Here is a 16,123-nt window from a genome sequence, read left to right on the forward strand (position 1 = left end):
GATTAGAGGTTAGTAAGATCTTAAATCTAAGATTCTAAAATATTGAAATATGTTATTAGAAAAGTTAGTGATACACATAAATAAAAACAATTTTTTGTAATCATTTTTCTTTTTTTCTGGGATGTTTAAATATAATGTTGCTCAGAGGCTCAAGTGTTAAATCTTTAGTGTGGTGCTTGCCAGTTTTTTTTATGCTCAAAGTAGATAGATAACAAAAACTCCTAACCTGTTTTAGCTGGAATATTAGTAAGGTAGAAGTACTCCTGAGTCATGGTTTGCTATCCTTTTGACAATGGTTGTTCAATCTTTGTGAACTTCTATATCAGCAGTTTTACTTTTAATATCTGCTTAAGAAAAATTGCAAAACCCAAAAACTATTTCTAATTCAACTGTGTTGAACGAACTGTTCTTCTTTTTAAAAAAATATATTTTTATTGATTTCAGAGAAGAAGGGAGATGGAGAGAGAGATAGAAACATCAATGATGAAAGATAATCATTGATTGGCTGCCTCCTGCACGCCCCACACTGGGGATCGAGCCCACAACCCAGGCATGTGCCCTGACCGGGAATCAAACCCTGACCTCCTGGTTCATAGGTCGACGCTCAACCACTGAGCCACGCTGGCCGGGCTGTTCATTTGTTTTAAATGTATTTAATCGCAACAGTACTTATCTGTGTTAACTTTGGAAAGTAGTTAAACTAATCACAAGTAATGTATTTTCAAACCACTTGCAAAAATCGTAGTCCACCAGGGGACTAGGACCATCAGCTGGGAACCACTGGATAAAGTCTTAAAGCTTGCTTACTTCTGGGTGTTAAAATTTGAGCTGGAATATGGACTAAAGATAGTACCCTTAATAATATCCTTTTCCATCTGCATCTATCAGTGTAATGAGACTTCTTTTTTGGTGTGTGTGTGTGTGTGTGTGTGTGTGTGTGTGTGTGTGTAAGTGTGTAATCTTTATTTTAATGCCTGCAGGACAGGCATTTTTTTCCCCTTTAAAAAGTTGTTTTTACATTTGAAAAAAATGTAAACAATTCTCTGACTCATCTCCTCCAATTACAAAAGGCGAGGCATACCTACTGGATTTCTCTGAAAGAGTTTTAGAATTTTGGATGTATGAAATTATGCTGGTTTGTGTTTCATTTTTGTCTTTTAAAGTGGTATTTAATATTTTTCTCTCTCAAATACACAGAAAAGTGTATGCTCACTAGCTAAAGATAACCAATGTTAATATGTTGATATATTTCTCCCCTTAAAACTAATTGAGATCACACTGTTTGGCATCCTTTCTTCTTTTTAAAATCACTCAACTGAAGTTAGTATAATTTTTATGTCCTTTAAAAGTCTTTGTAAAATTTTTAAATGGAAAAAAGTTTATGTATTGTGTTATATATCAGTATTTTCCTAATATTGGCTTATCATCATGACTGATAAATTAGGGTAATGAAGAATTGAACTACTTCTGATATAACTATTGGTCAAATATATGTCTGATATAATATACAGGGATAAGCAAAAGTAGGTTTACAGTTGTAATACAGATAATACAGTATTAAATAATGGTACAAGAATATACTTTGTGTATTGCATACTCACAACTGTAAACCTACTTTTGCCTACCCCTGTATTGATCCAGGATTCGTCATTTATTTTTGGAGTTAGTCACTATTCAAGTGAATTTCTGCTTCTTTTGTTGGCTCTATTCAATGTTTTTTTCTCTCTAACATCAATTTGGTTCTTAATGAATTATAGTTTCAAGTTTTATTTATTTTTCTAAACTATTCATTAATTCAGATTTTAATGCTGCTGTTTAGGACAAGGATGGAGATAGAGCCGTTCACCATGCAGCTTTTGGAGATGAAGGTGCTGTTATAGAAGTATTACATCGAGGCAGTGCAGACTTGAATGCTCGCAACAAACGCCGACAGACACCACTTCATATTGCTGTCAATAAAGGTCATCTTCAAGTTGTAAAGACTTTATTGGACTTTGGTTGTCATCCAAGTCTTCAGGTAAAACCTTTAACAAAATATATTCTGTAGGTATTGCTAGGATCCTATTAAAGGGAAGTACTAGCTTCAATGGTAAGCATTTCTGTGTTACAATTCTTTTTTATATGATCAGTCATAGTAAGTGATACCAAAGGTATAGAATGTAATAAAATTGGCAGCTCTTCCTTCTTAGAAAAGCCTTTTTAAGGAAGTGTCAAGTAGATCTGTCTTATATTGAGGGGTGGGGATAGGGATTTCATGCAAAAGTATCTGTTTTTGAATTGAATTGATTTAATTTTATTGATCATGACAGTGGGCTTCAGCAACTTAAAGAAGTGTAATAGGCTGCATTTCCTAATAGTTACTTCATAGCTATCTAAATTATTTTAGTTCTAGCCTTATGTAATTTAAGAGTCTTGGTGTACCAGTGATGGCGAGCCTATGACATGCGTGTCAGAGGTGACACGCGAACTCATTTTTTTGGTTGATTTTTCTTTGTTAAATGGCATTTAAATATATAAAATAAATATCAAAAATATAAATCTTTGTTTTACTATGGTTGCAAATATCAAAAAATTTCTGTATGTGACACGGCACCAGTTAAGTTAGGGTTTTTCAAAATGCTGACACGCCGAGCTCAAAAGGTTTGCCATCATTGGATTAGTCCAGTCTTAGAAGATTTTCTGTTTTGGGAACTACATAGGGTTTTAAAGTTTATTTATTATAGTAGGATCTACTTTTTTTTTTTAAATTAAGTCTTTATTGTTCAGATTATTACAGGTGTTCCTCTTTTTTTCCCCCCATAGCTCTCCTCCACCCAGTTCCCACCCCACCCTCTGCCCTTACCCCTCCCACTGTCCTCATCCATAGGTGTACGATTTTTGTCCAGTCTCTTCCTGCACCCCCATACCCCTTTCGCCCCAAGAATTGTCAGTCCACTCCCTTTACATGCCCCTGGTTCTATTATATTCACCAGTTTACTCTGTTCATCAAATTTTTTATTCACTTGATTTTTAGGTTCACTTGTTGATAAATATGTATTTGCTGTTCATAATTTTTATCTTTACCTTTTTCTTCTTCCTCTTCTTAAAGAATACCTTTCAGCATTTCATATAATACTGGTTTGATGGTGATGAACTCCTTTAGCTTTTTCTTATCTGTGAAGCTCTTTATCTGACCTTCTATTCTGAATGATAGCTTTGCTGGATAAAGTAATCTTGGTTGTAGGTTCTTGCTATTCATCACTTTGAATATTTCTTGTCACTCTCTTCTGGCCTGCATAGTTTCTGTTGAGAAATCAGCTGACAGTCGTATGGGTACTCCCTTGTAGGTAACTGACTTTTTTTCTCTTGCTGCTTTTAAGATTCTCTCTTTGTTTTTTGCTCTTGGCATTTTAATTATGATGTGTCTTGGTGTGGTCCTCTTTGGATTCCTTTTGTTTGGGGTTCTCTGCGCTTCCTGGACTTGTAAGTCTATTTCTTTCACCAGGTAGGGGAAGTTTTCTGTCATTATTTCTTCAAATAGGTTTTCAATATCTTGCCCTCTCTCTTCTTCTGGCACCCCTATAATTCGGATGTTGGTACACTTAAAGTTGTCCCAGAGGCTCCTTACACTATCTTCATATTTTTGGATTCTTTTTTCTTTTTGCTCTTCCGGTTGGGTATTTTTTGTTTCTTCATATTTCAAATCTTTGACTTGATTCTTGGGATCCTCTTGTCTGCTGTTGGATCTCTGTATATTATTCTTTATTTCAGTCAGTGTATGTTTAATTTCTAGTTGGTCTTTTTTCATATCCTCCAGGGTCTCACTAAATTTATCGGCGGTTTCCATAAAATTCTTGAAAAACCTTAAAAGTGTGGTTTTGAACTCTATATCCAGTCGTTTGCTTTCCTCCATTTCTGTCATTTGTGACCTGTTAATTTGTCTCCGCATTTTTTATGCTTCCCTGTGTTGATAGAGTGGCTTTGTGTGCTAGGTGTCCTATAGGGCCCAGTGGCTCAGCCTCCCCAATTACCTGAGGTGGACACTCTTGGTGCACCCCCTTGTGGGCTTTGTGCACAGTCTTGTTGTAGTTAAGCCTTGATTGTTGTAGGTATCAATGGGAGGAATTGACCTCCAGGCCAATTGGCTGTGAGAATCAGCTGTGTCTGCAGTGGGAGAACTTCTGTGCTGAAGACACCCTTCTGGGGCAAGACTTGCTTCAGTAGGGCTTTGGTGCTCACTGAGTCTGCCCCCTGAGTGTGTTCCTTATGGGTCTGAGGAGTTGTAATCTGGATGGTCCCACTCTGACCACTGGGTACACTGGCTCTTGGTTCTAAGGAGGTGCTAATTTAGCCTCTGCCTAAGGCTACCCAGCAGGAGCTACGAAGAGATCTGCAGATTCCCCTTCCTTTTTTGGGGAGTTTGGAGGTGCCCAGATGAGGCCCGGCTGTGAAGCAATGCAAGCTGCTGTGGGGCCTTGGGTCTTCTCTTGGAAGTTCTGGGTCTGTCTGGCTTAGCTGCAGTTTGTTAGATACTGTTCAGATTGCAAAGGGCCAGGGCATTCATATGCAAAAGCTTCTGCAGCAGCCTGGGTGGGGTGGGGTCTCGGAATCAACAAGGCGGAGCAAGCAGCTATGGCTCATCCTCAGCTCTGCCCTAAGGGGCCCTGAGTCTCAGTGTCCTGGTAATTGCTGCAAGCACCCCTGAGGGAAAGCCGCCCTCAAGTTCTGAGTTCTGCCTGCTGCCAGACAGTCCAGTTTCTCCCCGTATGAGTCCTGGGTCCCCAGAGACCTCCCGGAACTGGAGTTCAGAGCAGTTGGGAGCTTGTGATTCCCTCCTGATTCAAAAAGCCTCGTCCTCAGGTGCCCGCCCCTTTCCGCGCCAGCTCGAGCCTCCTGACCTCTGCACTTTACTTCCACACCTCCTCTGAGTCTCAGTGTGCTTTTCTCTTTCCTTCTAGTTGTAGAATTTCCACTCAGTCAGCCTTCCTGTGGTTCTGGATGATGTCCGTTTTGTCTTTTCGTTGTATTTTTGAAGTTGTTGTCGGAGGCAGCAATTTCCGGTGTTTACCTATGCCGCCATCTTGGTTTCTCCCTAGGATCTACTTTTTTTAAGCAAGGGTCACCTACGAAATGATTATTCCCTTTCAAAATTTCAGCAACTAGATGAATTAATTTGGATTGGTCTTAGAGAAGCAATGTAGAACAGGAGTAATGGGACTGAGGGTTTGACGAGAATCGAAAGTATCAGAGAGTCTGTTCAGCTAAATGATTATTACAGACTAGTTTTTCCGAGATACAGAGTGGTAGGATTAGAAGATGGGGTAGGCGATGTAAGGTATTAATCTGTTGAAGGAGTGTGGAATTTATACCTGCTGACTTTTTTTTCGTCTGATATGGGAGGCAAAGTTATTAGGTGAGAGTGAGTGGGGAGTGGTCAGTATAGAAAGGGTAATTGAAATAGCTACTGTGGAGAGCAAGAGACAGGACAGATCAGGGCCTGTGGAAGCATATTCCTGTCAGGTTAAGAGCCTATCTCAAGTTGGAGACCATGAATTTTTAGTGCCATAGGAGGATGAAAGGTGGATTGTTGGACTGAATTTGCGTTGGGAATTTCTTATGTGGGTGGATGAATTTATGCCTAGGATTGGCACACTTTTTCTGTGAAAGGCCAGGTAAGCCCTGGCTATTGTGGCTCAGCTCAGTTGGTTGGGTGTTGTCCCATGCACCAAGAGGTTGCTGATTTGATTCGTAGTCAGGGCACATGCCCCAGTTGTGGGCTCGATCCCCAGTAGGTAGGCTTGCGGGAAGCAGCTGATTGCTGTTACTCTCTCATATTGATGTTTCTCTCTCTCTCCCTCTCCCTTCCTTTCTCTCTAAAATTTAATAAAAAAATATATTTAAAAAAAGGCCAGGTAATATTTTTGGCTTTCATATTTTCTATTACAATTATTCAGTGCTGCCATTGTAGCACCAAAGTAGCCATAGATAATGCATGTGTGTGGCTATGTAAATAAAATTACAAAAATGGGGGCAGCCTAGATTTGGCAACTGTGGTAACTATATATGGCTTTACTGAAAATAGTATTTATGAAACTATGAAATGAATGAAGGCTAAATTACCCATTTACACAGATGACTGATAATGAATAACAATTTATTGCCACATTGGTTGATTACTGAAGGAAGTAATCAACTTGAAAAAAAAAACATAGACTGAGACTGCCAAATTTTCTTTTACATTTGTTTTCACTTTGAGTTAACTACTCTCTTTCCTGCCCTTTGAAAACAATTAGAGTAATGATTCTCAGCAGTGACTACACAATATATTCACCTGGGGAACTCGGGAAAACTACTAATGCCTGAGTCCCAACCCGAGATTCTAGGTTAGTGGATCTGAAGAACAGCCTGGATTACAGGATTTTTTTTTTTTAATTTTTTTTTTTTATTACAGGATTTTAAGAGCTTCCCAGCAGATTCTAAAGTACAGCCAGGGTTGAGAACCACTGACTTTTAATTAATTGCTATGGGCCCTGAGATTGGTGTAGGTTTGGGATGGAGTTTCAGGGTACAGCAGTTAATGGTAGGGAAATGGTATAGCAAGCCATTTTAAACGAATGAATTTTTTGACCACTTTTCCACCTCATTTATTTTTGTTATTTACTTAATTATTTTGAGGGTATTTAATTTCTTGGATTTTTTTTAAAGCTACAGCATGTTTATTGTGTTTGCCATTTAGATTGAGTATAAGTTTATTCACTATAATGCTATTTCTTGCCTGCATTTATTAAATTTAACAAATAGTATGCTTCATTGATGGTTGTTGGATATGGGTTCTGTTTTTGTTTCTTTGTTTAGTAGTTCATTATAAGTATTAATTACATGTGAGAATGATTGAAAAAGAACTAATGAAAATCTTTTTAAACTTAAATTAAAGGATTCTGAAGGTGATACTCCTCTTCACGATGCAATAAGTAAGAAACGTGATGACATCTTGGCAGTCCTTCTGGAAGCTGGGGCAGATGTCACCATTACAAACAATAATGGATTTAATGCCCTGCACCATGCTGCACTAAGAGGAAATCCCAGGTAAAAATGTTACCTTTCACCAATTTATACGCAGTTTAAAAATATCTTTCTGTTGCTGGTTCTCTTTTTCTGATACTGATAAGAAAGTAATTTTTGCTTATTTTAGTATTTTAAATCATTTTAAGATCTGTGGAAATTGTCTTCACTAAATAGATTAATTTTATAATGATTTTTTGGGTTATTAAACTAATAAAGTATGAAATGTCTAAATATATATTCATTATGGATATAGAGGATCAGGAATACTCATATTGTAAAGTTTTAATTAGAATGCAGTGCATTTTGAGATTTATGTTTCTTTAAGACCATTCTCAGGGTGTCCTCTAAACCCCATGCTAGTCCATTTGCATAGTAATTGTCTTTTTAAACTTGTGGCTAAATAACTATTAAGTTTACCTAATTGTTTAGTAATAATATAATTCTTTATATAAATTTCTAATATAGATATTCTGTAACCATAGTTATAATTATAGGTGGTCTACTGAAAAAAAAATTGTTTGCTGGTTAAAGTTTGAGAAAGATTTTTAGAAAGTCACAGAATTCATAAAATGTGGACAAAGTCCCACAGAAAAACAAAGTGTTTAACTTTGCTTTCACGTAGAATATTTTTCAGAGCGAGGGAGAGGAAAGAAGGGGAGAGAGAAACATTCATTGGCTGCCTCCTGCACGCCCCTTACAGGGGATTAATCAAACCAGTGACCTTTTGGTGCATGGGACAATGCTCAGCCGACTGAACCACACTGGCCAGGGTAACCTAGAATTTTCATGAATGAATTTTTGGCAACGACTTTACCTGAAAAGCATTTTATTTGTTTTATTTATTTTATCTTATTAAATCCTCACCTAAGGATATGTTTTACTGATTTTAGAGAAAGGGGAAGAGAGAGAGAGACAGAGAAAGAAAGATAAACATTGATATATGAAAGAAACATCTATCAGTTGCTTCCCATATGCACCCTCACCGGGGATCAAACCTGCAACCTGAGTATGTGCCCTGACTGGGAATCAAACTGGCAACCTTTTGGTGCCGGGATGATGTTCCAACTAATTGAGCCACACCAACCAGAACCCTGAGAAGCATTTTAGAAAATTCTGCATCAGATGTCTTCTGTTTATAGTTGAGTAAAGCCTACATATTATTTTTAATTTAATTTTTTAATTAAAGTTAAATCACAGATTGCATTCAATATTATTTTTTATTAGTTTCAGGTGTACAGCATAGTGGTTAGACAATTAAATACTTTACTGAGTGTTTCCCTCAATATTTTCAGCACCCAGCTGGCACCATACATAGTTATTAAAATATTATTAATTATGTTATCTATGCTGTGCTTTACATTCCCATGAGAGTTTTGTAACTACCAATTTGTACTTTTCAATCCCTTCACCTTTTTCAGCCAGTCCCCAAATCGCCCTCCCCTCTGGCAAACATCAGTTTGTTCTCTGTTTTGTTTGTTTGTTTGTATGCTTTAGATTACACATATAAGAGAAATCATACACTATTTGTCTTTCTCTGACAGACTTATTTCACTTAGCACAATACCCTCTAGGTCCATCCATGCTGTCTCAAATAAGCCTACATGTCTTTTTTTTAAAAAACACCTATATTTTATTGATTTTTTACAGAGAGGAAGGGAGAGGGATAGAGAGTTAGAAACATCAATCAGCTGCCTCCTGCACACCCCTTACTGGGGATGTGCCCGCATCCAAGGTACATGCCCTTGACCGGAATCAAACCTGGGACCTTTTCAGTCCGCAGGCCGACGCTCTATCCACTGAGCCAAATCAGTTAAGGCTTTTTTTTTTTAATATAGCCTACATGTCTTGACTGAGGGAAATGTTCACTTTGAAGTTTATCTCAATAATTTAATATATCCTGAAATCTTTTCTTAAAATTGAGATATAATTGACATATAACATTATATTAGTTTCAGGTGGATAGCATAATGATTAGATAATGTGTATATATTATAAAATGATCACCACTATAAGTCTAGTTAACATCTATTAACACACATAGCTACAAATTTTTTTTCTTGTGATGGGAACTTTTAAGATCTCCTGTCTTAGCAATTCTCTAATATATACAGCAGTATTATAACTATAGTCACTATGAATGAATTCTTGAGAGCTTGTTTGCAGGTTCTAGCAGGGGAGCGCTCCTCTTCTACCGAGCACGCAGCTTCGGGAGGGACGCACATGAATCGGTGAGGGAGGAGGGGGACACCTGCCTAGCCAGCCAGATCAGCCGAATCAACCCTGGCGATCAATGGGATGACAGATGTCGCAGCCAGATCGCCCTCACATCCTGAATTCTTATTGTTTAGTTCCATACTGCTTTTTTTTAATCCTCACTCAAGAATATTTTTTCCATTGATTTTCAGACAGAGTGGAAGGAGGAGAGGGGAGAGAGAGAAAGAGGAACATGGATGGAAGAGAGACATGGATGTAAGATCAGTTGCCTCCTACACATGCCCTGACCTGGTCCAGGGATCGAACCCGCCACTCTTTGCATCTGATGTTCCAACCCCTGACCCAGTACTACATTTTTATATCATGTTTTCTTCTAATTTTTGCTGTTTTTTATTTAGCTTTTTTAGGGTCACCTGTAGTGGGTGAGCACAGGCCTTTACTAAGCGGTTTACATTCATGATCTCATTTAATTTTTGGACAGCCTTTTGAGGCAGGTTTTAATGTCCTCATTTTGTAGAGGAAGAATATGAGTCTTATAAAGAGATGAATTTGCTTATTCAAAGTCAGTGACTAGAGGAGCAGCTGGAACTTGAGCAAGGTCCATCTGACTTTGGACTCATAACTCTTAACCACTTGATATTACTTTTTTGTATTATGGGCTATATGAGAGGTAAGACTGAAATATATGGACAGTGAATCATTTAACTAAGAATGCATTAATATGTCAGTGTCCTTGCTGCCTCTTTTGATTAGGGTTAACTTTGACTACCCTGTCACTAATTCTGAACTTCCAATTAATTCTAAAGTTTCCTTTATTCTACAGGTACCATATTTCCAATCCATTCCATTTCATTCTATTTCCATTGTTGCCGACCTAATTAAATATTGACCACCTTTACCTAGACTTGTGGTCGGCAAACTGCGGCTCACGAGCCACATGCGGCTCTTTGGTCCCTTGAGTGTGGCTCTTCCTAAGCCTTAGGAGTACCCTAATTAAGTTAATAACAATGTACCTACCTATATAGTTTAAGTTTAAAAAATTTGGCTCTCAAAAGAAATTTCAATCTTTGTACTGTTGATATTTGGCTCTGTTGACTAATGAGTTTGCCGACCACTGACCTAGACTATTACAGTATCTTTCTAATTTTTCTCCCTGATTTTACTTTTATTTGACAACTTTCATATAACTGCCAAATTATCATTCTAAGAACATAGACCAAATGGCTCCCCTCTCCTGTTCTCAAGTCTTTAGTTGCTTTCTATTGTACATAGAATAAAATCTTTACACCTTGACTTGGCATTCAAACCCATTTACAGTGTGTCCTGAGTCTTTCTGACTTTATCTCTCACTAAATAAAAGCCATCTGCCCACCTTGCTCTTCAGCTACATTGTTCTACTTTCCTTTCTTAAGATAGTTTGTCTGCTTTCTTCTTTCATTTACTTAAGAATTTTTTTCTTTATCTTAACCATCTTTTTTCTAGAACTCTTAGATCTCATCATTGAAACTATTTTCTGTTTGCCCTTTACTTCCTTGTTCTGTGTTCTTATTTTACTGCACCTATAATCTGCTTTGTGCTGTCCCTTAGTATATGCATGTTTATGTTCCTTTCTACTTAAATTGTGGGCATTCATGTTCGTTTGTATGTTCCTTACAATGCCTTGGCTATAGTAGGAACTCAGTAAATGTTACTCTTAATTTGACAGTCAAGACAGTGTTAGATATTACTAGAGTATATGTGATCAATTACAAAATAAATTCCGTAGAGAAACTATTAGGAGTTTAAACAGAGTGATTACTACAGATTAGAATAGGCAAAAAGAGATTTTATTGAGGAAATTTAGGTTAAATACTAAATCATAAAGTTTAAGGTAAACTGAAAATTGAAGAGTTTAGGAAATGAGTAACTTTTAAATATTTTGATTTGTTTTACTTTATTAGAAGTAGCCATAGTATGTTTAATAATGCTAAGCCTATATGTATGGAGGAGGAAATATACTACTTTCGTTTCTTCAGTTCTTAAGAATTCCCCTAAACATTTGCAACAGTGACACCTGTATCCAGATAATTGGTGTCAGGTGACATTTTAAAAAAAGGAAAAAACACTTTCAGTTTACAATAAAGTAGTGCTTCAATTAAAGTTACATCACTTCTTTTTTAAAAAAATTTTTCATTTATTGATATTTTTAGAGAGAGAGGTAGAGAGAAAGAGGTAAAGAGAGAGAAAGAAACATCGATTTGTTGTTCCACTTATTTATGCATTCATTGGTTGTTTCTTGTATGTGCCTGAGCAGAGATCAAACCCACAACCTTGGTGTATCAGGACGACGCTCTACCAGCTTAGCTACCCAGCCAAGGCACTACATGACTTCTTTATTCCTATTTCCTTAAGGCATTTTATGAAGGTGTGACTGTAGATTGCCAGATAAAGAGTGTAATGTTAATTGGACATGGAAGATGTCAGAAAAATGACATAACTTATATATCATTTATAATTGCAAATTTGTAACTTCATATCAAATTTCTTATTCTTAAAATTCACTTTTCTTTCCTTATACTGGCCATTGATGTCATAATATAGAAGGAACTGTTTTTGGTGTACTCAGAATTTTTTTAAGAAGTCTTTGGCCCTAACACTTATTTGAGAAAACGAGTTAGTACATTATTTCCAGAACCTGATGAGTTAGCATTTTTGAATAAAATATTAGATTAGCAAATGTGCTAACATTTTCCTCTTTCTTATAAGCATTTTATAATTTATATAACATAATGAATGTATTACCTTGAATTGTAACATTTTAATTTTGTTATTTGTGATTTTTGTTTTATACTGCAGTTATACTTCTTTAGTATACTTGACTTACCTGTTAGACATAATGTCTAGTCAATTTTAAATACAATTGATGGGCTCTAGCTGGTTTGGCTCAGTGGATAGAGCGTCAGCCTGCAAACTGAAGGGTCCTGGGTTTGATTCCAGTCAAGGGCACATGTCTGGGTTGCGGGCTCGATCCCCAGCAGGAGGCGTGCAGGAGGCAACCAATTAATGATTCTCTCATCATTGATGTTTCTATCTCTCTTTCTCTCTCCCTTTCTCTCAAAAATCAATAAAGATAGACAAATAAATAAATAAATAAATACAATTGATGGCATGTTAGTATAATTCTTAGCTGTTTTGTTAGAATGTATATATATTTCTGCAGTAAATTATTTACATCATTGTGAGTATAATTTAGTACCAGCACAATGTTGTCTTATAATTCTTTCAATTTATTATGGTTAGCAATGTGGAAAAGTTTTCGAAATTTGTATGTACATGTATACACATGGAATTTAAGTAGCATTCTATTTCCTAGTTTTGCTTTTAGTTAATAATAATTTTTTCAGCAATAAGTCAGTAACAGTCAATAACATAGTAGAATTAGTAATTATTGGATGTGCTTTTCTAAAAAAAAAATGACTTTTCCTGCTCATCAAAAATATGTCTAAATGTCTGATGTTTTTGAAGAACATACTATGAAATCTATATTTCAAAGGTGCAGATCAATAGAGTTTCCAGATTTCAGAGCTGATTTTGGTGTTTACTCATAATATGACAGTAACTGAAATAAAGACATTAAGAGAAAAAGAGTTATAAAACATTTCTTTCAGAATTATGTAAGAGAATATGTTTTTGCTGTGAGACACTGAATACTTTGGTCATCCTTTGTAAAGCTTGGAGCTTTTTAGAATGTAGTTGAAGTATGTTTTAATATAGTAGTGTTTTTATTTTAAGAAATCTTAACTAAGGACAATGCTGTTTATGTATTCTGATATTTGGCATTTTCCCTACAATTTAGCCATGTTGTCTTTTCTTTTTATATACAGGTAAAATTTAAAATTTAAAATTTCATTTAAAATTTCAGATTTAAATGAGGAGCAGAAAACATTTCTGTTGTTAAAGATGAAAACTAAATTTCTTTGGATTAGTGGCATTAATCAGCACATTACTTAGGTATTTTCTGTGAGGATGTTGCATTTTTAGGTACCTTGAAGTTTTTAGAGGTCCCTCACAGACATGAAAATAAATTAGCAATATTCCCTGCAGAGCTGTTAAAAAACAATTGCTAGATATTTTGGAGGCAGTGATAACATTATAAACTTACTTTAGTGTTATTTATAAATTTTTCTCTAATATAAATTGGATATAAAAAGTAATAGTAAAATATGAGTGAGCCATATGATGATATATTTTCAGTTTATCATAGCACTAAGGTAATTTCACAGACACTTCTTATTTACTTACCTATTTATTCTCACAAAGACACTAAATCTTACTGAATATGTGAGCAACTCGTATTTTCCCTGTAGAATGTTATTATACCTTTATTTAACTTTTTAAATTATGAGACTGTATATAAGACTGTTGAATATAGAAAGATTTGATAATCTGGACCATATCTTTGTGTTTAATGATTTTCTTTTCTTGTTAAACTCTAAATATGCTGAGTGCTATATATAAAAAGTAGCTAAGAGACTATCGAATGGTACTGTACTTATAGTATGTCCATTTTCTCTCATGTGTCCATGCATCTACTCTCAACACTACATGCCTTGTAATACATAAATTTATTTAATGTGACTGACAGGTGTAATTCATACAAGGAAGAAGGCCTATTAACTTGAATGAAGTGATAAGACTCATTTACATATGCCTTCCTTTGCCCACATTCTTTTAAGGCAGTGGTTCTCAACCTTCCTAATGCTGCGACCCTTTAATACAGTTCCTCATGTTGTGGTGACCCCCAAATTCATTGTTACAAATTGAACATAATTAAAGCATGGTGATTAATCACAAAAACAATATGTAATTATATATGTGTTTTCCGATGGTCTTAGGTGACCCCTGTGAAAGGGTTGTTCGACCCCCAAAGGGGTCGCGACCCACAGGTTGAGAACCACTGTTTTAACGAATGATCTTTGCTTTGAAATAGAGGAGTGGTCAGGAGTTGAGGATTGTGAGAACATCTAGGTTTTTAAACTACTACTTGCCCTCCGTAACCCTTCATTAATTGATGAAATGCTTGTCTTTATTAAAGAACATTACGTTAGCTATAGTTTTATTTCAGTCAGTAAGAAAATTAGAGGATGTTGGATCATTTCTCATTTTCCTTTTTCTTCATTTTCTTTCCATTGAGAGAGAGAGGCTTGTTGTGTGTGTGTATATATATATATATTTTTGAAGGATAAAGAAGACAGAAGGAATGAGGAGTTTCATAGAATATTATTATTAGTTTTATAGCTGAAGAAACAAGTTTGGAGAGATGAAATATCTATAGAGTAAAAGGTAGCAATGCTTAGCATTTTTTTCATTTTTGAGAATTAAGAACTTTTGATTCAGGGTTGGAAAAATGAAATACTTACTGTTTGTCTCTTCACAAGATATTCTTCAGTATCATCACCTTTTTTACCTTATCTATCAATATTCAGGTAAATAGCAGTAAAATTAAATGCTAATTCTATGGAAGATACTACCCAACATTTCTAGTGCGTTATTTTATGTAATGTTATATTTTTCTTTAATTTAATATATGTCCATGTGAACCACAATGTGGCATTCTTATTATGGTTTCAGGTGATCTTCCCAGATATTTTTTTCCTCTGAAGGAAGTTCTTTTTTTAAACTATTATTATGCAGCATAGCCTACATTTCATTACCATTTCTTTCCTGAAGGGTAAGAAATTCAATACCAAGAGACCGTAAATAAGTAAAATTATTTTATTTGTAATCCTTAAATCACCCACACATTTTTCATAAAGATTTTTGTAAACATTGTTAACCACTATGGCTCTTACAACAATAGAGAGTAACAATTTTTTTTAAATTTAAAGCACAATCTGAATATTTAAATAAGTTGAAATTAGTTGACATGTCTGATACTCATAAGTGAAAACATTGGCTGTCTTGTAGTAATCAATGCATAGCTACAGCTGGTTGAAGGGGACCAAATCCATTGAAGAGGCGATTTGGTTCCATTTTACCAGCTCTAGCAAAGCATTGCAAAGCTGTTAGTTTGGGCTATAAAACAGTTAAAATGCTTTTTATTTGTAAAATTATGGTTATGGACCTTCCACAAAACTTAGATTCTCATATCAGTTCTTTAGTCATTGAATGTAACTTTTTCTATTTTGAAGGCACTTTTTCTACTATTTCCTGCTCTAAAAGTGAGAAGTCTTTACCCTTCAACATGTTGTTAATGCATTAAGGAATTATCAGTGTGCATTTTTGTTTTTAACACCTTACTTAATTTTTAAATGTAGACAATAACGTGTTTTGAAACCAATAACATTTAAAGGAACAAATAGATCTTTATGCATTTCAGAGTAATGTTTTATATTTCTCTCTACGCAGTAAACCAAGTAAGTAACCTAATAGGTTAGGAAAGAGTACTGCTAATCACACCTTTCTGCCGCCCCTGCCTTTTTTTTTTTTTTAATTCTCACCGAAGAAAGGAAGGAAGGAAATATTGATCGGTTGCCTCCTGTTAAATGCCCCGACTGGGGATCAGACCCGAAACCTAGGTATGTACCCTGATTGGGAATCGAACCTGCGACCTGCTGCTGTATGGGACATTGCTCCAACCAACTGAGCCACACCAGCCAAGGCACCCTGATTTTTTTAGTATTATACCGGAGGACTAATAGCAAGTTGCTGACCAAGGTTTGAAGAATATGAGTGACCTTAAGAAAGTACCTCTGCCCTTTGGTTTATAAATAGATTGCATGTGTATTACTTGGATTTGTGTTGAGAGGAACCATACATGCCAGCTTATTTTTCTTTGTTTTTTACTTATGTAGTATTACAAATCATAGATTAGTAATTTAACCTT

General features: G+C 35.7%; 1 protein-coding gene across 1 annotated transcript in view; it reads left to right on the forward strand.

Moving 5' to 3' along the window:
* Window positions 1–16,123, forward strand: part of MIB1 (mindbomb E3 ubiquitin protein ligase 1) — a 102,042-nt gene that overhangs the window by 47,274 nt on the left and 38,645 nt on the right. The window contains exons 12-13 of the mRNA XM_023761169.1: window positions 1,820–2,017; window positions 6,914–7,065. Coding sequence (XP_023616937.1) covers window positions 1,820–2,017; window positions 6,914–7,065 — 350 coding nt within the window. The remainder of the gene's footprint in view (window positions 1–1,819; window positions 2,018–6,913; window positions 7,066–16,123) is intronic.

Source organism: Myotis lucifugus, unplaced genomic scaffold (assembly GCF_000147115.1).
Source record: "Myotis lucifugus unplaced genomic scaffold, Myoluc2.0 scaffold_200, whole genome shotgun sequence".
NCBI classification, from domain to species: Eukaryota; Metazoa; Chordata; class Mammalia; order Chiroptera; family Vespertilionidae; genus Myotis; species Myotis lucifugus.